The sequence below is a fragment of the Corapipo altera genome, unplaced genomic scaffold (genome assembly GCF_003945725.1).
Source record: "Corapipo altera isolate COAL_440 unplaced genomic scaffold, ASM394572v1 78, whole genome shotgun sequence".
Taxonomy (NCBI): Eukaryota; Metazoa; Chordata; class Aves; order Passeriformes; family Pipridae; genus Corapipo; species Corapipo altera.
Genome location: NW_020884904.1, coordinates 6720912 through 6743409, shown reverse-complemented (window position 1 = coordinate 6743409; position 22498 = coordinate 6720912). Strand labels below are relative to the sequence as shown.

The 22498-nt window shown below is 38.7% G+C and overlaps 1 protein-coding gene across 1 annotated transcript; it reads left to right on the top strand.

Moving 5' to 3' along the window:
- Positions 1 to 437: 437 nt before the first annotated feature.
- TSG101 (tumor susceptibility 101) lies at positions 438 to 21553 on the top strand. The gene is made up of 10 exons (XM_027651216.1): positions 438 to 566; positions 3973 to 4057; positions 5921 to 5986; positions 6577 to 6740; positions 8084 to 8210; positions 11116 to 11182; positions 12989 to 13083; positions 18490 to 18692; positions 20058 to 20297; positions 21216 to 21553. Exons 1-10 carry the CDS (start codon positions 525 to 527, stop codon positions 21303 to 21305), a joined length of 1179 nt encoding a protein of 392 aa, XP_027507017.1. The 5' UTR covers positions 438 to 524; the 3' UTR covers positions 21306 to 21553.
- Positions 21554 to 22498: the final 945 nt, after the last annotated feature.

Genomic DNA, 22498 nt, shown 5'->3' with positions numbered 1-22498 from the left:
AATGCAATGGCTGCACTTTTCTGGGTTGTTTCCCACTTACTTTGGAAAAATCACTATGAAATTAAGGTTTTACGTTGTTCTTCAAGGTGTCGCTTCTCATCTGTTAAGCATTTTTTTTCATGCGAATAGTCAAGGCGTTGTTTTATATATCTTAAGCTGCCAACTCTCACAGGTATGTTTCGTACATTAATGCTCCTGATCTTATGTTTGTGTCGCGTTCCTTGAACAAGAACCAAAGGACCGCAGCTCCGTCGGCGCAGTGGGAAGGGCACTTAGCTTTATCGGAGGGGGGGGGGGGGGGGGGGCTCCCAGCGCGGCTTTTTAACTATAAAATGCCCTGGGAAGAGCCGCCGGGCCGCTCCGTCCCGTCCCTGTGGCACAGGAGGCGGGGCCGCCCCGCGCCCGCCCCGTGACGCGCGGAAGCGGCGCCGCTGCCGGAAGCGGGCGCGCGGCCGCTTCCTGTGTTTATGTAGGGTCGGGCAGGCGGCACCGGCAGCGGCACCGGCAGAGGGGGGGCGGCCGCCATGGCGGTGTCCGAGAGCCAGCTCAAGAAGATGCTCACCAAGGTGCTGCCGCGGCCGGGCGGGCTCGGCGAGGTGGGGGGGGGGGGGGGGGGGCGGGGCCCAGGCACCGGGAGACTGTGGATGGAGTTAAGGGAGGAATGGCGCGCCCATGGCAGAATAGCCCTGCGAGACTGCAGTGCTGGGCTGGGACACTGCCAGGCGCCGTCGGGGGTCGGAGCACGGTGTGGGTCGTGGGGCTGTGCGGTGTCACTGGTGCTCACTCATGGAAGGGGAAGGCAGGGTCAGCATCGTTCCCTGGGATGGGTGGGTTTCGTTGTCGCCGGTGTTCAAGGAAACGAAAACAGCTCTTGGAAGGCAAATCATTAATCACATCATGAATCATACAGAGCCACGTGTGCCGCTCTTCAGGTGAAAACTGGGCTTTGCCCAGCAGCCTGAAATGAAAACTCCAAAGGCTGGACACACGGGGAGTTATGGGTTGAAATGAAATCCCCTAAGGCTGAATGTTTAGGGGGAGGTTATGGGTTTGTTTGGGGGGATTTTTTAACAACATTTAATAATTTTATTTGCACAGTTTTAGAATGAAATACAGTAGTTGAGAATCTGATCAAAACAGAAGAAACGTTATTAAAGGGTCTTTCACCTGCATGGATTCATAAGCAGATTCTTTTATTCAGCTTGAAAATGAGTGTTGAATGCTTAGTCAGTGACAGCAAGTGACATTGTGTATGTATTTGTATATACTTGTCTTTTCTAAATTAGTCCAATGTCCTCATTTCCCCACACTTGCCCATTTTATACTCCCATCTAACTTTCTGTACGTCAGTTCAAAGTGAAATGTGTTTGATAGCTGATGAACAATGAAGACGGTGTTTCACTACCTTATATTTATTTTTCTAAAATAATTACACTTCCTGTTCTACAGAGAAAAGTTCAGTGATATTTCCCATATTAAATAGTTCAGTGTGTGAGATAACAAAAGACCCCTAGTTCTGGTAAATGTAAGCAATTAATTTACCTTCAGGTATTTACCTGCTGTGTGATCTTAAAAAGCTTCATCCTTCTGTGATCTGTTACCTGATATGTAAAATGAGGGGGATGCATTTACCATCTGAGAGTGAAGGAGGAAAAAAAAATCTAGAAATTAGGAATTCAAATTAATCAGTTTTAGTCACCTTTGTAGTAATGATTATTTTCCAAAAAGATTTTGACATGTCTTGGAAATGGATCTAAGTGTGGGAATTAACAGCTCATGTAGCGGTTAATTTTGCTTGTGGCAGTAGCTGAAATCTTACAAGTGTCTCTCTACTCATGATTCATCACCCTCTGTGTAAAAACTATCTGCAACAATATTACTTTTCTTAGTTTTAACAGACATATGAAAATACTTATTTAATGTTCAGGTGTTGGGCCTAATTTCTGAAAGCACTTCAGAGAGGCAAATTTGGATTTTATCAGCCCTATCAGCCACTGTGTACCAGACTCCCAATGTGCCTGCTGAGCAGGCAGGCGTTGTTTTATTGATTTCTTGACTCAACTGACTTGAGACTCTTGTGCCAAATGTAGAGTTAATTCCTGGCTCTGCATTCTTCTTTACTGTGAGGGTAGTGAGGCACTGGAACAGATTGTCCGAAAAACTGTGGATGCCCCATCCTTGGAAGTGTTCAAGGCCAGGTGGGATAGAGCTGTGAGCAACCTGGTCTGGTGGAAGGTGTCACTGCCCATGGCAGGGGGTTGGAACAAGATGATCTTTAATGTCCCTTCCAACCCAAACCATTGTGTGATTCTGTGATCCTTGTGCTTGTTAGGAGCTTCTGTTAGTGGAAGCCAGTTCTCTTTTAATAGTGATTATGCCAGTCTTCTTGCAGCTATATCCTATAACCATAAGGTTTGTCCCCCATGTTCCAGCAATGCCTGTTCTTCCTTCTGCCAGGCTTTGGAGAAGGAGGAATGTAGTCAAATGCAAGCAAAGTTGTCTTTCCTCTGTCAAGCCCCTCCTGCACGCTCCCAATCCTGTGCCCACTTCCCAAAGGAGCTGAGATGCTTTGTTGCAGCCCTCCCATTAAATCAGCGCCCAGGGGTTGACTGATCTCCATGCTGGTGCCTCCCTGCACACACAGGCATCCCTACTGGAAGGGTTGCTTTCTCTCCCACAGACCAGCATCTTGCAGAGAGACCGTGTGGCTGTTTTGTCCCTGGTCATTTTAGGCAGATAAGTCACAGCATCACCCAAGGTTCACCACAGCATCACTCTGCAGGCTGAGGTGGCATTATGGGAAGTGGTGTGGTGCCTTCAACTCTGCTCAGTAAATACAAGTGGTCATGCCCAGGAGGAGCATCCCTGTCAGTCTCTGTAGTTAACAGGAAGAAGAGTTACTTTCTGATCTTCACAACTCATAAATGTTTGTCAGAGGCAAGGTGACCTTTAGCTGTGGCACCACAGTTTGCTCTTGGATAATGTCTGAATTAATTTGTTCAGATGTTGTTAACATTTGAGAGCTTTAGATATCAGGCATTTCATTGTTCTGGGCCCTTTGTCTTCCTGAAGGCATGTCTGTGTTCCTTAAGACATCTGAAGATTGCAGGTTTTTTAATTGTGTTACAGTGAAAACATTGTCCAGGGACCACATTGCTGGCTTCTCTTTTTAATAGTATTTATCAGGAGGATTGGCCACAAGGCTAAAAAGCTGCACCATGTGGTGAACCAACTTTTTGTTGCCCAGGAGCTTCTCCTTTGCTGTCTCGGGGTTATAGTTCTGAGACTGCTACATTCTGTTACAGTGTATCTGTGGTTTACAGGTCATCTGTGCTCTGAGCTACTCCCTGCTCCTAATAAAAGGAAGGGGATGAAACCACTATTATTACTGGTAATATTGTGCCTTGATATGTCTGCCTTCTAGCCAATAAAATACATGAAAATGCTAATCAATGATGGATAAATACTGTGTTGCTTTGAAAAGTGCTGTGAAAGATACCTGTGAGAGTCAAATCCTAGATAAGTTTTTATCAGGAACGTTCAAAACATCACTATATTTTTCTGGAGATACCTTATTTTTCTTCTTTCTCAAAATACACACGTATCTCTCAGATCCTGCTGCTTACAGTAGAACATGAAAGAAAATGGAGTAGCTTTTCCCAAATAACTTATGCGTGGACCGTTATTTAAAACTAAAAACATCTTAGCACTTCATTAAAGTTTGGTAAGTTATATAGGCAGTGTCAAGTTAATAATGACAGATACAATAACGACAGTGACAAGTTAATAATGGCAATGCCAGTAATAGTGTTCAGTTAATGGACAATTAAATTCTTATTCCAAACTAAGAATGGAGAAGAATATCCATATATCAGTGTAAACTCTCATAGATGCAGTCTGCTGGGTAAAATAAAATTAAATTACTCTGAAAGTGTAGTCTCTGAAGTAATTTCTATCTCTTTTGTTTTTCAGTATAAGTATAGAGATCTAACTATACAGGAGACAACCAGTGTTATTACTCAATACAAGGACCTCAAACCTGTCATGGATTCATATGGTTAGTCACTGCATGAGAAAATTTTTGTTATTGAATTGTTGATGGTTTAGATGCATTTGGTAGTTTTTATGGGGGGGAAAAAAGAGATTAAAAGCAGAAAACATAATTTAAGTTTCTCTTTTTGGTTTTTGACATCAATACTTCTTTAGAGACAAAGTTATTTTCTAAAGTAACCTTTCTGTATTTCTTAGTCTATCTAATATGCCAAGAAGTGATGCGTTTTTCACAGCTTAGCTTTTAATCACTCAGTGATGTCATATCTGTTGGTGTCCTGAGATTGCTGGTATCTCATCAAATTCAGCTGTGCTGCCATATAAAGATATTTTTAGAATTCTGTTTAGAAAGAACTGTAAATCCATGAGCAAATGCTTCATTAAAAATAATTGTGGCAGTCCGTAAGAGTATGCAGAACACACAGTCAATATAGAAAATTGTCATGAGGGTTTTGTAATGTAAATTACTGATGCTAGTCACTGTTTGTTAGCTATTTTAAAGGCTCTAAGTAAATTTCAATTTAAATGTGTTAAGTGAAGGTGGTGTCTAGAGTTAGCTCCATGAGGGCATGGTTTCATAGCATGCAGTGAGCCAGCATAGCTGCTGAGGTCAACCTCCTTAGGATCACCTTTTTTAACTGTCAGCTGTGGGATTCCTCTGTGAGTTAATTTGTATTACCAATACATCACCACAAATTTTAAAGCCTTCTGTTTTTAAAATTGTAGATTTGAATTCAGAAATATTAAGAAGGGGCATGGACAAGTAAAAGATAAATTAGTTCTAACTTGAATAGCTGCAAGCCAGCAGCTGTCACAGAAATAAAAATTCACACAGTGACTGGAGAAACAAAACAAGAGGGAAAGGACTGTGGCTGGAATTGCTTCACAAGTTTGTCTGAGGATGGTGATCAGAATTCCAGATAGCTTTGAGCTGTAGCCATTTGTGTTACCTAATGCTTTCTAAGCTGCCTGGGGGAGGCTAAGCACAGAATCACTTACAGATAATCCATATTATTTGTGGCAGGACATCAGCAACAAGAAAATGGTTACATTGCTGTTGAGATCATTTTCAACTTTATATTAATAATGAAATATATGCCCCCATCTAAGTCCCAGCATGTCCTACCAGCCTTTGCAGAACTTTAGCACCACAATTGTACACACAGTAACCTATGTTTGAAGTATGACTAGAAACTTTCAGGTGAAATTAGGAAGACAAGAGCTTTCTCAGCAGAAGCTGATTTATTCAGCCAAGAATACTGTATTGGATTAAAAGTAAGAGAAAACTAAATCCAGCAACTCAGTAAATGTAGGTCAGGGTTCTTGTGTGGTTTGTGAACTAAAACAGATTTGGCAGTCAGTCAAGTGCTACTCATTTTTTCCTCTTCAGTGTGTTATTGTTTGGTTAAATTACCTTTACTGACTCTGTAATAAATGCCTGTGGCCCAGTATTTTTCAGTACTCTCGCTGATCTGTTTGTTTGGTGAAAGCATAAGAAATTCTTTACAATCCTCAGATGACAGCTGTTTTCTAAAATTAAGTTTGAGTTCAGATTATCTTTGCAGCAATTTGCATGATTTGCAGTTTGTGAGGTTCCAACATGTTTTACTTGCTCTCTGAATGAGGAAACAGTTTTATTTGCAGTGAAGGTAGTTTGACAATAATTAGTCATTCATTTCTCAGAAATGTGTTATTCATAAGAAGTTGCCTGACTGTAGACAGTCATTTGCTAGTCCATAAATGCGTAAGAGCAGAACCTTTCAAGCTGAGTTTATATGTATGTAACTTTGAAAACTTATGCCAATAAATATAAGAGGTATAACCTGAATAGAGATTAACATAGCAAATGTGTGTGTTTGTTCCATTTCAGTTTTTAACGATGGTTCATCTAGGGAGTTGATGAGCCTCAGTGGAACCATTCCTGTGCCTTACAGAGGTATGCATTTATTATAGTTATCATCACCCCTTTATTTTCCCAAGTTACATGAAAAATTATTTAGATTTGTCCTGGTTCAACTTCACTGCTTTGATGATCACTATTTTTCTGAAATTCTTTACTTGCCCAAAGCAAAATATTTTAAAGAAATTATTCCCTATTTTTGCTGCAGGATAAAATTTGAATGCTGAGCATTGCTTGTTCAGTCTTGTACAGTTCTGTAACATCTTTTTTCTTTCAGTACTGTGCATTTTTCAAGCTTGTCAATTGAATGAGCAATAATATAAACTATGTATTGCTGCAGCTAATGATAATTCAGATTAGGATCTCGTAATGTTGCATTTTAGAACAAATGAGATAATGCATTAGTTACAAATGACAGTTGTAGATCACAGTTAAATTGTTCTGAAAATGTTGAGTTGGTGGCCATAATGTCAGCTATTCATTGAATGTTATTAGTAGATTTTGGTTCAGCTTCTAACTGTGTAGTTGAGTTTGATGGGTTTAGGTGTTTTTTTATAAATCTGGATACAAGAGAACAGTTGAAGAGTTGGAATAACTCTTAAAATCTTTCAAAATATCTTTTCTAGGTAACACATACAATATCCCAATTTGCCTGTGGCTTCTGGACACCTACCCTTTCAACCCCCCGATTTGTTTTGTTAAACCCACTAGCTCTATGACAATAAAAACCGGGAAGCATGTTGATGCAAATGGAAAGATATACCTTCCTTATCTGCATGAGTGGAAATATGTAAGTACAGGGAACATGAAATTCTCAAATTGCTCAGTTCTGCATTCGTTGAGATAGTTGAATCATTTTAAACAAAAGACATTATCCTTTTTATTTGAGATCTTAAACCATTTTTAAAATGAAAACAACTGCTTGTAATATCTTAAAGTTCAGGATGTTTCATTCTGGGTCCTTGTAATTTAATGTGGTTGCATCTTTAGTTGCAGTTTGTCTGATTAAGCAGTGCAGCATAAAGGCATCCTTCTGTGGCAGAACACTGTTGTGAAGACTTGTGAGATAAGAATATTTACAGAAGGGAAATTATAAATTCTCTTAAAACGTCTCTGTGCTGAATTTAATCTCTGTGACTAAAATGGACTTGTACGAGCACTTGGACTTTATGTAGTCATTCCTTATGCCTCGAATTTGTGGATATATTTGCTTTTCCAATGAATAGAGGCATTGAGCAGTGCAGGCCTCATAGAAGTTGTGACCAAAACGTGGACTTGTAAAGAAGATAAACTGTGCTGACAAGGTTAGAAGAACGGTGCAAAGCGCATAGTTCATGAAAAGGGAACAGGAAAAAATTTGTTAAGGATGGGTGGTAGGTCAGCACTTGCATGATAATAGTGGAAAAAAGCTGCCCAGACCAGGATACAGGTCTCCCACTAGCAAGAGGATCATCCAAGGTACAGGGGTACGTGATTCTTTCAGTTTGAGAGGCTGGTAAAAATAAGTGGATTATAGAGCTGAGAAAATTTGGAAATGGGATGTTTCATCTGGTACTACATTCGTGATGCTTTTTCTTATTTTGGCAAAATGAAATCATGCCTATATTAAGTGTAGTTATAAACAGAAAAGCCTAGTTTAGCTATATTTAGAGGAGGTTTTTGCCACTCCTTAGTGGGTTAGAATATTTTTCCACTGAGACATTCTGAACCAGAGAATAAGTTATAGTATATGAAATTGAAATGTCTGAAAACTTAGTGATCTGCACTTTTTCAAGTTGGAGAGTGGATTTAAATTTTTTAAATATTATTATAATCCACCATTGGACAGTCATCTTCAGTCATTTATTGCCCTGGAGTTGATAGGGAACTGTGTATTACCCAGTTTTATTCTGGGTGTAGATGTGGCTGAAGCTGCATTTTGCCATAGTATTTTAAATACTGCCTGGCTGGGTTTGGCATCTGTAAAAAAATCCAGAAAGGGAGTTAAACATATATACATATATTTTTTTTTTTAAATATTTAAGCCCACAATAAAAGGAATGCTTTGAGGGCTGTTGGTATCCTGTTGTTGCTCTAGTCAGTTAAACTTTCTGATAGAAAACTGAACAACTTGCGATTTGCTTTCCCTCACAGCCCCAGTCAGACTTGCTAGAGCTGATTCAGGTCATGATTGTTGTGTTTGGAGAGGAACCTCCAGTCTTTTCTCGGCCCACTGCTTCGTCAAGCTACCCACCATACCAGGCAACAGGCCCTCCAACTAGTAAGTGCTCATGACTACTAATTTCTGCAAATAATCATATTAATATTCCACAGTGGTTGTTACCCTGCATAGTTTTTCAACACATTACGCATTTTACAGTAGAATGACTTTGTGTATTGCTGGCTAATGAATTAATCTGGGCTGTACTTGGCCTTGTTGGACTTGGTGGTCTTAAAGGTCTTTTGCAACCTAAAAGATCCTATGAGTCAAAGAATGTGTGTTTTTTAGGGTTTTGGAAGGGAAAAACCAAGTTTGTATTAAAAAAAACCCCAAAGGAAACCAGAACACACACACACGAACACCCCCCCAAGCTCCACAAAACAAGCAGTATCCCATCAATATTCTGAGATAGCCTTTAAAAGAGATTATTCAGATAACTATATTTTAATTTTATTTATTCTGATAATACACATCGATCTGTTAAGTTTCCTGCAACTATTGGTTTCGTAAGCAAAGGCATGCTTATTGCAGGTGTTTCCTATGCCCATGCTCCTGCTTTGTGAGGTTTATTTTTATCCTTAAAAAATGCTGGCTGAATATGAAAAAAAACCCTTGCCTTGTGATTTTTTTTTTATTCTTCTCTGTTGACTTGGTGCTCTGACTTGGTACCCATTCTTATTTCCTTGCAAAAATTCTCAAGACCTTTTAAATCTTGTATTTATTTAAACTTGTGGAGGCATCTTTATTTTAAAGACTGGGGATAGATGGGTGGGGCAAAAAGGGGAAGGAGGAAACAGAAAATCTGAGAAGTTCTCCCAAGAGGAGACTACATTGGGTAGAGTAGACCTACTCAAGCCAAGGACTGGGGCAGGAGGGGAGGGCGTTCAGGTTAGCTGGAGATTCTTTAATGATGTTATAAGAGTTCTACTTTAGCTTAATGGTAGAGTAGCTGTATTTGGGGTTATTTATTTTTGCTGTATTTTTAAGGCTGTATACTTTTGTATTGAAATATGGCTTTTACCTGATCACAGTGTTACATATGAAATGCTGAAGTGCTATTCATTGCCATTTCCAGCAAAAACCATTTTTAACAAGGTCTTAGGCTCTTAGCCTGTGAGAAAAGGGGTAGCAAACATAAATGGAACCATTAGGAATAGTCAGATAAAGGCAGGTGTTTTGAGCTTTTTTTTACTTGTCCAGCACTAGCCAGCCTGTAAGAGCACTGGGTGGTTGTGTTGTCCTGAACACACTGTCTTGAACAGTGGGTGTCAGTGTAAGTGTGGTTTTAGTAGAGGCTGTGACTTGTGCTTTAAGGACAGACCATCAGTTGAAACACACTCGGTTACTCTTGTAGTCATTCAAGCTGAAGTACTTTGAATTACTGTTTTGAATTGAATTGAACTGAAGTACTATGAATTACTTCATAGTTGAAGTAATTTTAGTGGAAATGTTTCAGGTCTTTTAAATTGTTAATAGCTACTTAATTCCTAGTGTAGTCAGACTTTCCTTATTTTACAGACATTTAAGATTTGGGTTCTTTCAAGTTCTACAGACATTGTGTAAGAAGAAATTAAGCCCTTTTACAAAAACTGTAATCATTTGAAAGCATTCAAGGGTGAAAATAGCTCGACTCTTAAAAAAAAAGCTATTTAATGTAATATTCCTAAAATTACTAGAAATGTGGAATAAGTATGTCCAAAACATAATTTTTGTCAGCTTTTCAAGAAGAAACTTAAAATTGCTAAGACTATTAAAGCCTTGGACGTTTATATGTGCTGATAACTGATTTTTAAAGTATAACTTCTAAATAGCAGAAATTGCTGGGTAGGAACATGGTTGGATTGTTAAACAGTTTATCAGTTGTTTTGAAATCCAGCTACTCTGGAGCTACTCTGAAGTACTCAAATTATGTACTCACTATTTAGTGAGTAAAGAACACTGGCTACATTAGAAAGGTTGTTCTATTTTTTCAGCTATTATATAAAAAAGCTCCTCAGGTGTCATCTTTAATACCATGACTTCTTTTTTTTAAGTTCCCTGGCTGGAGAGGATTTTTTTTTTGTATTCCCATTTTACTTGGTACACCAACTTCTTGTGCATTTTTTAAATCGGTATCTATTTTTATCCACGCAGTACTTAGTTTAAAGCAAGGATTAAGAAAAAAATCAATATAGCATTAAGGTTATATTTATGTATAAGGAAGAACTTGTTTACATTGGGGGTGGCAGAGCATTGGAACAGGCTGTTCAGAGAGGTCATGGAGTCTCCCTCTCTGGAGACATTCAAAACCCAGCTGTACATGTTCCTGTGTCACCTGCTGTAGGTGACCGTGGCAGAGGGGTTGGACTGGATGATCTCCAGGGGTCCCTTCCAACCCTAACAATTCTGTGATTCTGGGAAATAACACAGTGAGAGGTGTCCTAGCTAGCTGTTCTAAGGAATGTCAAAGTGAATTCAATTACAGTTCTCACAGTCTCCCTCCAAACAAAATACTCTTGAAAATACTTTAACCACAGTTGATAGGTAGAGGTAGAATCTTCAGAAATGCAAAATTTGCTTCTGTTTTGTTAAAATGTACTTAGTTACACAAATGAAATTCTAACTGGTCAGTGCATGGTGGGAAGGTCTGCTGCAGTTTAGTCCTTCTTGTGTTTAGAGAGGGAGCAGCTGCCTTGGTCAGTGGACATACCAAATATCTGCACGTTTGCCTCTTGCTGAGCTCCAAGAGAGCAGCCAAGGAAACATCTGGGATTGTTGTGAAAAGGAGTGGTGTTAGGGGGATGCAGGGTGTGTGTTTTTGAGGGAGTTTGGCCACTGAATGACTTCTCTTTACTCATTTTTCATTGTGTTTTATTGAATTCATCGTTCAATAAATTTTGAAAAGCATCTTACTGCAGCTTGATATATCATGGTATGTATTAAACTTCTGAAATGTAAAGATATGCAAAATCCTTGTTTTATTTAGCTTCCTATGTGCCAGGGATTCCAGGTGGAATATCTCCCTATCCAGCACCAAACACTCCAAACCCAAGGTAATAATCCCTTTAAACCAACATCAACCATTTACAAGGTAGAGAGTTTCAGTGAATAGTATCTAGTCTTAGTTATATTTTCTTATGACATATTGGTTGTATAATTTTTCATGTTAGCAGGGTTTTTTAAAAGTGAAGGCTGAATTTTTGTCAACAGCCAAAATAAAGTTGGAGGAAAGTTTAGCTTTCTTGATGTTGCTTCAAATACAATATACTCAGCTGATAAATACATTTTGGAAATTATCACCTAACTCCCAGCTGTTATCTTGCTTCGTTTGTATATCAGATTAGTTTTTATAATGTTGATATGTTTACATGACATAGAAAGAAATGAGCTTCTACAAGTTGGGGGTTTTCTTAGCGTTGTTAATCTTGTTTTGGGTAATTAGCAACTCAAAAACATTGCTGGGTTAATACAAACCTTGACTCCAGCATAAATGCGGGCTGAATTCAGGGCACTCTAAGCGAATTTGAAGGACACAAAAGCTTTTTATTAATGTAAACCAAGATTTTTGTCCTCTAAGTGTGTCATATAATAGTTTGGAATAAAGCTTTTCCAGAAAACTTCCAGTTCTGTCTTAGTAAATAGGAAGATGTTGATTACTGCCTCCTAGTGTGTACCTACATTTTTTACATCATAATTAATTGTTTTATTATTAATATCCTTCTGTCCTGAATTTGTGTTAGGGGCATATGAAGAGTTGAAGAGTTGTTGTAGTATATTAGGGGTTTTTTTTGGGGGAGGGGTTGTTTTTTGGGTTTTTTGTTTGTTCATTTGTTTGCAGGTTTGTTTGGGTTTTGTTGGTTTTGTTTGTTTTGGTTTTGGTTTGTTTGTTTGTTTGTTTGTTTTAATAAAATTTTTTAAACCCCTGTGAGGATTGGGAAGTGTTATGTTTTAAGAGGCAAAAAGTAGGGATTTTTATAAGTTCTTATGGCATGTTTTTTTCTTCCTAAATACACTTATTTAAAGTGCTCTTAATGTTTGTACAAAAGTGATTAATAGAAGAACTAATTTTAAAATAATTTATGAATGAACAGAAAGGTTTTAAGACCTATTAAGTTTGCAGTTACCTGGAGAGAGACAGAATATGCTTATTCTATATTTTACATGTTTTCTTGGACCATTTTGTTTACTTATATCTACATTTGATACTCTGCTGCATGCAGGTGTTTGTCAGTCTAGCACTGACTACTTTGAGTCCTTGTTTCAGTTGACAGTAAATGTATTTTAGAAAGGTGTTTCTAACTGTCATGTTGTATGCCATCTCACAATTGTTTCAGTGAGCAAATTAATACTTTTGCTTTTCTATATCCTTCAGAGCAGGGCTGAGAATTTCTGGAGGAGTTTTGTTTCACCTCATCCATACTTGGAACCACATTTTTATGTTTATTTTTAGGTTTAGCAGCTCAGCAGTCATCGTGTTAACTATTCTTATTAAAAATTATTAAATTTGAGATTACTGTTTGTGGGTTTGTAGCTAGAATAATTTCTTGTGAATACTTGTGGGGTCTCATATAGCAAGATTAAGAAATCAAACAGAATTTGTAATTTGTAATAATGTAAAGGCAATAACTAGAAAAAGTTTCAGATTAAATGGTATCTGAAATCATATCAGAAATATAAATTGTGAAAGATGTCTTAGCTTCTGAAAAAGTGAACTGAAAAAGAGAAAAAGTATAACTTGGTCTGCAATTTAAACATTTTATTATGTAAACAAATGTTTAATGTGATGAAATAAAGATAATATACGTGGATGATGTTTTCCAAATAGTTACATAACATTAGCATATCTTTCTTTGTCAAAGTGGCTTCTCAAGCTATCCTTATCCAGGTGGTGTTCCATTTCCAGCAACCACTAGTGTTCAGTACTACCCTTCTCCACCTCCTGTGACCACTGTTGGTGAGTACCTTGGAAAGGATTTCTCTGAACTGAAGCTTCCCTCTGTAACTGATATGTAAAGAAATAAAATGGAAAGGGAATGTCTTGTTCTTATTCTGAGCTTCCGAAGTATTAATCTCTAATTAGGAAAGTTATTCAAAGGAAGAATAAAATACATCAGACATCTTGTTTCTTGTATTCTATTCACTCAGGAATTTGATAAATTCTTGGGTTGGTGCAGTACATCATGTGTGCTCTATGAATATTTTGAAGAACACTGGATGTAACTACGTGTTTTTTTCTCACCCTTTAACTGGTGGTGACTTTTGATTGCCTGCATTGCTCTGTTTGTGGTTTAGAAAGACTTTTGTCATCATTTAAACATCTCCTGGACTTGCTTTTTTTACTCTTTATTTATACTTTTTTTACTCCAAAAGTAGTAGCTGTCTAAAGCAGAGGTTTCCAGTGTGTTTGGAATGAGCTTCCTTTTTACTGAGTTTCTTCTCCGGCCTCTTCTCCATTGCTTCTTATTGGTCCCTACTTGTCATTTCCTCCTTTCTTCCCTTCAGCAGCAGGATCTAGGGTATTGACTTGTGTCTTTCCCCTGTCTGCTGCTCTGTAGCCCTTTGCTGACAAAATACAAGCTTTGTTTCCATTCTGAACCTCACTTTTAGTGTGTGTGTAGGAGACTGGGAATCAGTGCTTAATATCATCTAGTTAAGTAGGAAGTTGTTGCAGTAACTTTACAGGTGGTTGATAATCCTTTTGGCACAGTTAAATGGTGATGATGTAGACTCTTTTGTGATGTTGTTGCACCATGATTTAAAAGTGCATCCATAGGTTCTTCATTTAATACGTGACCTCCCAGTTATTCATAGAATTGTCTGGGTTAGAATCATATAATGTCTCTTCTCTCCAGAACTCTGTATTTTGAGGTTTTCTGTCACTTACATGAATACAAAGCAAGTTCATGGCTTGGCAAGAGAAGAAAGATGCTTCTCCTTTACTCTTAATAAAATATTTGAGGAGTTCTTTTATTACAGAATTCGGAAACAACAGTAGCTTGTGTGTTGTATTCTCTTTGTGGCTGATCCCATCCTTTGTGTCCAAGTTCTTTCAGCCTTCTGAATTAAAAAAGTCTTTCTTGAAGCTTCTTGGCTGCTTCAGTGGTCCCCTGCACTCTGAGGTGATGTGTGTCTGCCATGCACATTGCAGGAAAGCTGCTGTCCCACTCAAGTGCCTCAAACAGTGCTTAGTGTTGTGGGGGTGCAGTTGGATCCTGGAAGAATGAATGGTCTCCACTGCTCTCATGTAGGGAGCTGGTAACCTTTCCAGGGAATGCTGGCTGTCTGCACTGTCTTTCTCAAACAAATCCAGTTTTGCTTTTATATAGTAGAGAGTTAATTTAAAATGTAGATATGTTCTATTTAATTTCTTTCCCTCGTTTTCATCCCCACTGAAGAGGAACAGAGGTGGAATATCTGCCAGAGATAGAAGGCTCTTCAAGTCCTAAGTTAGATCATCTGAGACCATGTTGTAATGCCAGGTTTTGTAGTGGCAATTTTACATTAGACTGATTCATTTGATGCAGCTTGGTAAAAGTCCTACATCTGTTATACCTGGTTAATCTCTTGTGCCAAATGAAATGTAAACACATCTCTTTAATCATCCATTATATTTACAGTACTGTGGGTGTTTTTTGTTGGTGTGTGTATTTTGTTGGGGTTTTTTGACAATACAGTATTTTTTTTCCTTTCAACTGAAAATGTTTATTTCCTGTAGAGTTTGTTTATTTGTCTGTGGTTTATTGTGATAGTTTATTTAGGAGCATATCAGGTGCTACAGCTTCAGAGTTTTGTGGGCAGGTGGTGGTGGTGTTTCCTATAGTGAGCTTAGTTTGAGTTGAATGAAACTGCTCCTTCAGAGTAACTTAAGTTTTTAATAATTGCTGGTTTTTCAAATAGTCCTTCAGGCTTTTTCTTTCTGTTCAATCATCTGCCATTAATTACCTTTCTGATGCAGTTCCTACTTTGATGATTCTGTAAGGTTACTTCTGAAACCAGACTCTGCCTGGTAAAGGGTAAAGGTCTCAAGTGCTCTGTGAATTTATTGACCATGTGCCATAAAATCTTCCCCAGGCTGGGCTAATTATGGAAGTGACAGAAAATGCTACGGGTTCATGCTCTTTAAGAAGATACATAAAATCTACTTGAGCTGTATAAAATAATGCTTTAAATGTTCAAAGACCTCTTTCCTATCTGTTGGCATTTCTGTGTGAACTTTCATTGTGTTGGGTGTATTGTGATTTTATTTTTTCTGTCCTACTTTATAGTTAAAGTGAGCCTTGTATAAAATCTCCCTGAGTGAGGGATATCGGGAAAAAGAAAGTAAACATCAGTTCTATTGATGTTGGTTCTGGCAGATTCTGACTTTGTGTTAGAGAGTAATTCGCTATGTAAAGTAAACACTAACTGAAATCATACTAATGTTGTTTTTGAAGGGAAATCAGGCCTTTTTGGCTTGGAACAATTGTCTACCTAAAACAGAAAGTCCTGAACTCCTTGTCCTACATAGTTTCACTGACTTGGTCTAGGTTTTACTTCTCAATGTAGAAAGTGCTGTTCTTTCTCCTTCTCATAAGAAGCAGCATTGCTGGATTCGTGGTTTGTGTATATGGTGCTGTTTGACAACTTCTATTGCTGGTTCTAATAGTTAACCAAATATTGCAAATTACCTTGTTGACTGGTAAATCAGATCAAGTGTTGGGACATTCATATTTTCCTAAGGCTATCTTTGCACCATTTGATTAATAATTCAATCCCTTTATTTTTCAGTAGTAATTAGCTTGTTTTTTAAAAAAATTGCACATATTCTAGTGCAACTTGTATGTAAGTAAAGTGCTCATGTTAGTACTGATCAAAATCTGTATGTGTTCTTAATTTTAGAAGGCTTTGGTGGATTAGTAAGCATGATGTGCATCTTCCCATAGTTCTTGTCATTTGTTTGCATAGCTTTATTTTTCCACATATCTGGCTTGGTGTAGGTTTTGTGTGCTGGAGCAGAGCAAAAAGAGTAAGGGAAGAGATACAAATTTATACAGTCTTGTTTTGTTAGCAGAAGTCCAAAAAATCCTCAAGATGTTTTAAGGATACAAAGATGTGTAGTCCTGTCAACAGCAGTTTGCATTTGTTAGTAGAACAATGCCAAGACACTCCAAATAACAATTTTTTTATGCTATGTTTATACCTTAACAGCAAATTGTTAATCTTTCCATTCAGATACTCTTTTCTAAAGGCAGAGTTAAGATTTTTAAACTGTTCTAGATTTTTAAACTGTTCTGGATTGTTGCTGATTCTCAGGAAGATATCCAGCCTACCCCAAGAACACTGTCACTAAAGATCCCACCTTTTTCTTGAATAACTAGTGAAATTATTGTAATCTTATTTCTAGCTAATAGTAGTTCAGTTAGAGTACTGTCAATAACATATTCAAAAATACATTTATCACTGGTTACCTTAGAACGATTTACTATAAAAATGCCAGTCTTTGAACTATTTTGTCTAAATGGCAAAACTAATGTATGCTTTGTGTTGCTTATTTGCTTTTGCCTTTTTCTGAAGGCCTGTGATTATTAAGAAAGGTGAAGAGGTTTATTGGATTTCAGCTGACTTGAGACACTTTTCTGAACTTCTGGGAAGAAAACCAAAAGATATGCTGAAGATTTTTGTCTTCAACTATACAAGATTCATGGAAGCTGTGATGAATATTTGTTCACTTTGTAATTTTTTGAAACCTAGGGTCCAGGGAAACATGATGTACATAATGCTGTAACAGTTTCAGGGATTTGATAACCTTGTCTCTGTATAAGAAGATACTCTGGTAAAAATTCTTTTTGCAGATTTTTTTTTTGCAGTTATAGAGCTTCAAACCTCTCTGCATTTCAGTCATAAGGATTGTAAAGTTTAGGCACAAAAGCTGCTACTCCAGTTTTCCCCACAGAGGAATGGTTGATGTGGTTTGTGATAAATAGCACCAGTAGCCACTTTACATTCTCTAGAGCACTCTGAGTTTCCTGGTCTGCAGATACATGGCACTTTCTGTGACAGACACAAGGCACTTACCTTTCGGTTCAAAAAGGTGTTAGTGACAGACTTTTGAAATTATCCTTGAAAGGCTGATTTGCAAAAGCAGTATTCAGTTCTCCTGCCCCATTTGCTCACTTTCTTACCCATAGGGGTGCACTGTTCTTGAACCTGGAGGAAGTGATCCTTGAATATTCCCCAGCTCTCTTGGACCCCTGTTTCCTCTAGTGTACATTCCAATGGAATTCTTCCAAGAGGCTGCCTGAAGAGGCCAGTTAGTGCTCCTGAAGTTCAGGGTTGTGATCTTATTGCCTTGCTGTCTCCTTGCAGGAGAACTCTGTGGGCATGGTCGATGTAGCTGAGGCTACCCCAACCTTCACATCTCCAACCAGACCTTCCTTGTTAGTTAAATAAGGTCCCAGCACACCTTTCCTCTGTATCAGAAAGTTATCACCAGCGCTTTCCAGGAGCCTCCTGGACTGTTGTGCCCAGCTGTGTTGTCCCTCCAGCAGGTGTCAGGGTGGTTGTAGTTCTCCATGAGAACCAAGGCCTGGGACTGTGAGGCTGCTTCCAGTTGTCTGTAAAAGGCCTCATCTATTTCCTCCTCAATAATGTCACCCTTGCCTAGTCTGCCCTTTAATCCTAACCCATAAACCCTCAACTCACCATCCTCCCAGAGACAGAGCTGCATACATTCCATGTATTCTTCTACATAAAGGGTAACTCCACCACTTTGCCTTCTTGGCCTGTCTTTCCTAAAAAGTTTGTAGCCATTCCTGTTAACATTCCAATCATGCAAACTATCCCACCGTGTCTCTGTAATCGCAGTGGGACCAAAGCCTTGTGACTGCACACAGATCTCCAAATCCTCCTGTTTGTTTCCCACACTGCCTATATTGGTGTACAGGCCCTTCAGTGAGGTATGCAAGGATGTCTGTTTCCCAGGAGGGGGGTGCAAGAGGATACCTCATGATCACTTTCTGGGCTGCATTCCCTTCCCCACTCAGGCTGCATGAATAGTCTCTATAACTCTCTCTCTGTCTTTCCTAGTTTAAAGCTCTCCTTACCAGGCCAGGTAATCCTGAAAAAAAACCAAACAAAAAACCAAAATAGTAAACTGAATGAATGGATGTATACTCTTAAATTTACTTGTGTTTCTTTGAATGTATTTTATCTCACTGTGGTTTCTTCACTGCTTCTGAAAATTGTTAGGGAAAGCAGTTTATTTTACTGTCTCATGTTGCTGAAGTACAACAGCAAGTTGGCCACTTTTTATTCGAACTGGCTTTATACTGAAGCCACTGCAGCACAGTTAGTCTTATGCCTGTGAAATTTTCTTGGGCAGGACCCAGCAGGGATGGAACCATCAGTGAGGACACCATTCGAGCCTCCCTTATTTCGGCGGTCAGTGACAAACTGAGATGGCGGATGAAAGAAGAAATGGATCGTGCACAAGCTGAACTCAATGCCTTGAAAAGGACAGAAGAGGACCTGAAGAAAGGGCACCAGAAACTGGAAGAGATGGTAACACGCCTGGATCAAGAAGTGGTAAGCTGAGATGGACCACTGCTCCTACCTGAGCATCCCTAGTAGTGAACAGAAGCATGTAATTAATTAATTATTAAGCGTGATAGAAATAGCAAAGTTTCCAGTGCATCGTGTTTTTTCTTTTGCAGTTGGGGTGCATGTGCTCAGACTGAAGCAAGTCAGAAATAGCAGTGACCATAAGATGCAGTGTCCTGCTTGTATGTTACAAATGTCACTGCTTACTAGTAGAGGAATAGTATGATTTTCCCCCAGCTTTCCTGAAAGCTGTCTGTGTCTTAGTGCAGAGAATACTGATTTTGGTCACAGCCTCCTTGTATAACCTGCAGACTTTCCCAGAGACCTCTCTCCTACTCACAGTACGCTCAGAAATTCCTGCGGTTTTTCCTTAAGGCATCTTCTGCTTAGTCCATCTGCTCCTTGCACTGGTGCTTGGGAGTAAGATTTTGGGGTTGATGAGCAGTTTCTGAAATGAGCTCAGTGTTCAGATATGGTTAAAAAATAATTAGAAATTATTAATCAGGACTAGAGAACAGAGGATACCATTATGTCACCATGTGAATCTGTGATGTGCCTACTTTAAATGTAGTGTGTAGTTCTAGTCTTTCCTATCTTGGAAGGAAGGACATAATAGAACTGCAGATGTTTGATGCAAAGGCAAGAAGGATGATCCAGCAGTATCAGACAGCTTCCATATAGAACATGACTAAGTGTGGTAGGACTAAAGTCTGGAAAAAAAGACAGTGGGGGACAGAAAGAGTGGAGTACGGTCATAGTCTGCATGGTTTTGAGTGATATGAGGAGAAGCACAGTGGTGTACAGTCTGTTCCAGCAGGACATGAAAAATATCAGGAGGAAAATTCAAGAGTAGCAAAAGGAGGTACATCTCACACAGATGGAGGTAAATTATAGTTCCCTTTGTGGGTAAAGCCAGCACGTTTTGTGTCCTGTCAGTACAGATAAGTGTTTGATCCGTGCTCAACAAGCTTGTATAAGAGCTTACTTCAGGAGACACATTCCAAAGAAAACATTTTGGCTTTGCTTTTATTATCTTTAGCTAGTTTAAATGGTTATCTTTCCTTATGTGGCAACTTGAAAATACCTAAAGACTGCTAGCATGCCTTCTCTACAGTTATAAATTGGTAATGGATTGACATTATCTAAACCAGATGTTACTTTTTTAAAAGGAAAGAATCTGAAATATATACATTGATAGCTCTTTCTTTTGTAAAAATCATAATAGAGATAAGCAAAGAAGTAAGGAATCAACTGGTATGTCTAAAAATCTTTCATCTAGACAATTGTATCACAAGAAGACATTCAGCTCTCGAGACCTAAGAAGTAAATATACATCTTAATTGTTTTTAGGCTGAAGTTGACAAGAACATTGAACTTCTCAAAAAGAAGGATGAGGAGCTCAGTTCTGCCTTAGAGAAAATGGAAAGTCAGTCAGAAAATAATGACATAGATGAAGTTATTATTCCTACAGCACCACTTTACAAGCAGATCCTGAACTTATATGCAGAGGAAAATGCAATTGAAGACACCATCTTCTACCTAGGGGAAGCACTGAGACGTGGAGTGATAGATTTGGATGTCTTTTTAAAGGTAGGTTTCTTGGGATGTTTTTAAGATGTGCATTTTAAATGCATTTACTTTGAACTCTTTTGTTCAGCTTATTAATGTTTGTGATTTCTTCACTGAAGAGGATTGTGTAGGAACATGAATACTTACATGTTGAAGCATAAGTTTTAGAAAGTAATTTCAGAATTAAGATAAGTTTTATAAGCATTATAGATATGAAGTCATTTATCATTAGGCAATGCAAGTGTCAACATGATCTTTCCACTGGGCTTGCATCCTAATGCTGGAGCAACTAACTTTAAGGGTGACTGGAGTATTCAGACAGCTTTTCATTTGCAGCCTATGGATGCCTCTGCTGAGGCAGCTGGTAAAGTGTTAGAATCCTAGGAAAAAAAAAAACAAACCCAAGTTTTGCATCTCTAGCAGAGACCTTAGACAGTTTGCTCCCTTTCTTTGCCATCTTTAATGCTAAAAGTTCATAATGTCTGATCTAAAAACCTTCCTTTATTTTGAACTTACGTGCATGGTGATAGCACAGGAAATAGATCTGTTGTTATTTTTAAAAGATTAAAGCCACTTTTTAACATGGAATAAAACAACACAAAATGTGTACGTCAGTAACTAATGCTGCCACTGGATCTGGAAAGATTAGTCTGTACTGGGGCCACTGGCTAGCAAGAGTTACCAGTCCTTCCTTTTTCTAACAATTGAGGTTCCCCCCAAAGGTACCACTTATACTGTAGTGATTGTATTTGTTAGTCACCTGCCAGTCATTTTAAGCCAAGAAAATGCCATTTGGTAGAATAATGCATTTAGTGTTTCCGAAAACATCGTGTTTGGGTCATGGAATATTTTGGGCTTTGAAAATTTGTATTGCAATATAATTAAGTTTATATCAAAACTTTCCCAATAACCAGCTGCTCTTACTCTTTCTTTCTGCAGCATGTACGTCTTCTGTCTCGCAAGCAGTTCCAGCTGAGAGCACTAATGCAGAAAGCAAGGAAGACTGCTGGACTCAGTGATCTCTACTGAATTCTCAGACTTTACCTGGGAAGTTAGATTTCCTTATGAAGCAGCCATTTTCTTGATATTTCTCTTAATCAGTAGGTGCCCAGAATAAGTTATTACATCATTCAAGTGTAAGATATTTTGAATCAATAATATATTTTCTTTTTGGTAAAGACTAGCTTTTATTAATGCACTTTCTATCTCCTGTATTCTTTGTGCTGGTGGACTTAACGCTGAATAAAACTTGTTGCATATTTTCTTCCTCTACAGAACTGTGTATGATGAGCTTTCTTTACAAGCAGGGCCTGGCTTATGCAGTGGCAGCTTAACCATACTTTCACTTTACTTCTGAGATTGGGAAGACGTTTCAGTTGTCCCAAATTGGACAAATCCACGTTTATTATAACCACTGAAAACTGAACAATCAGAATTTCAAGGCCCTGTTGTTTGACACAGCTGTTGACATCCAAGGATACTTTTCTTAAATGAGCTTAGTAACAGATAAATATTGACTTGCCTATTCTACCATCGAGTTTTGGCCCTAGTGGAGCACACCTTATGTATATTGCATTTTTCCACTTGAAAATACTAGGCAGAAGGAAGGCTGCTGCTGCATTTGGTGTTGTGCTCCCTGCCAAGCCAGGAACACACCAGAGTGCCACAGGAACGTGGGTTCTGGCTGCTTGAGCTGGGACAGCTCAGTGACAAACTTGGTGGTTTAACAGAGCTCAGTGACAAGCCTGGTGCTCTAACACTGCACTGCCTGCATAAGAGGGTGCATTGTACGAAGCACCTCCCACCTTGGAGTGCTGTACAGATTCATGGTGCTGCTCTTGCCTCCTCCCAACAGCATGCTGCAGTCCTCCACTGCCTTTTGTAGCTGCCCCAGCAAAACTAGGTTGAACACTGAAGTTTCTTGGTCTCAGCACAGTAACTAGCCTTTGTCTTAAGGCTAGTTGGGTCTGAAGAGTTTGGAGTTTGTTTTAAAAAGCTGAATGAGGCTTACAGTTTTTACATTAAGTCCTGTGGATCTTCTGGAAGCTTTGAAAGTAGCTTCATACCACCTTCCTGTCATCTACATAGCAATAGTGACTGTAAGTAGTCATGTTAAAGTGCTCTTTCTGAGTGCTATTTTGGTCACTTGGATGTTAGGGAAAGTGGTACAGTGCCTACAGCTTGATTAAGTTGCTTCGTGAACACTTTCAGCTTATTGTAAA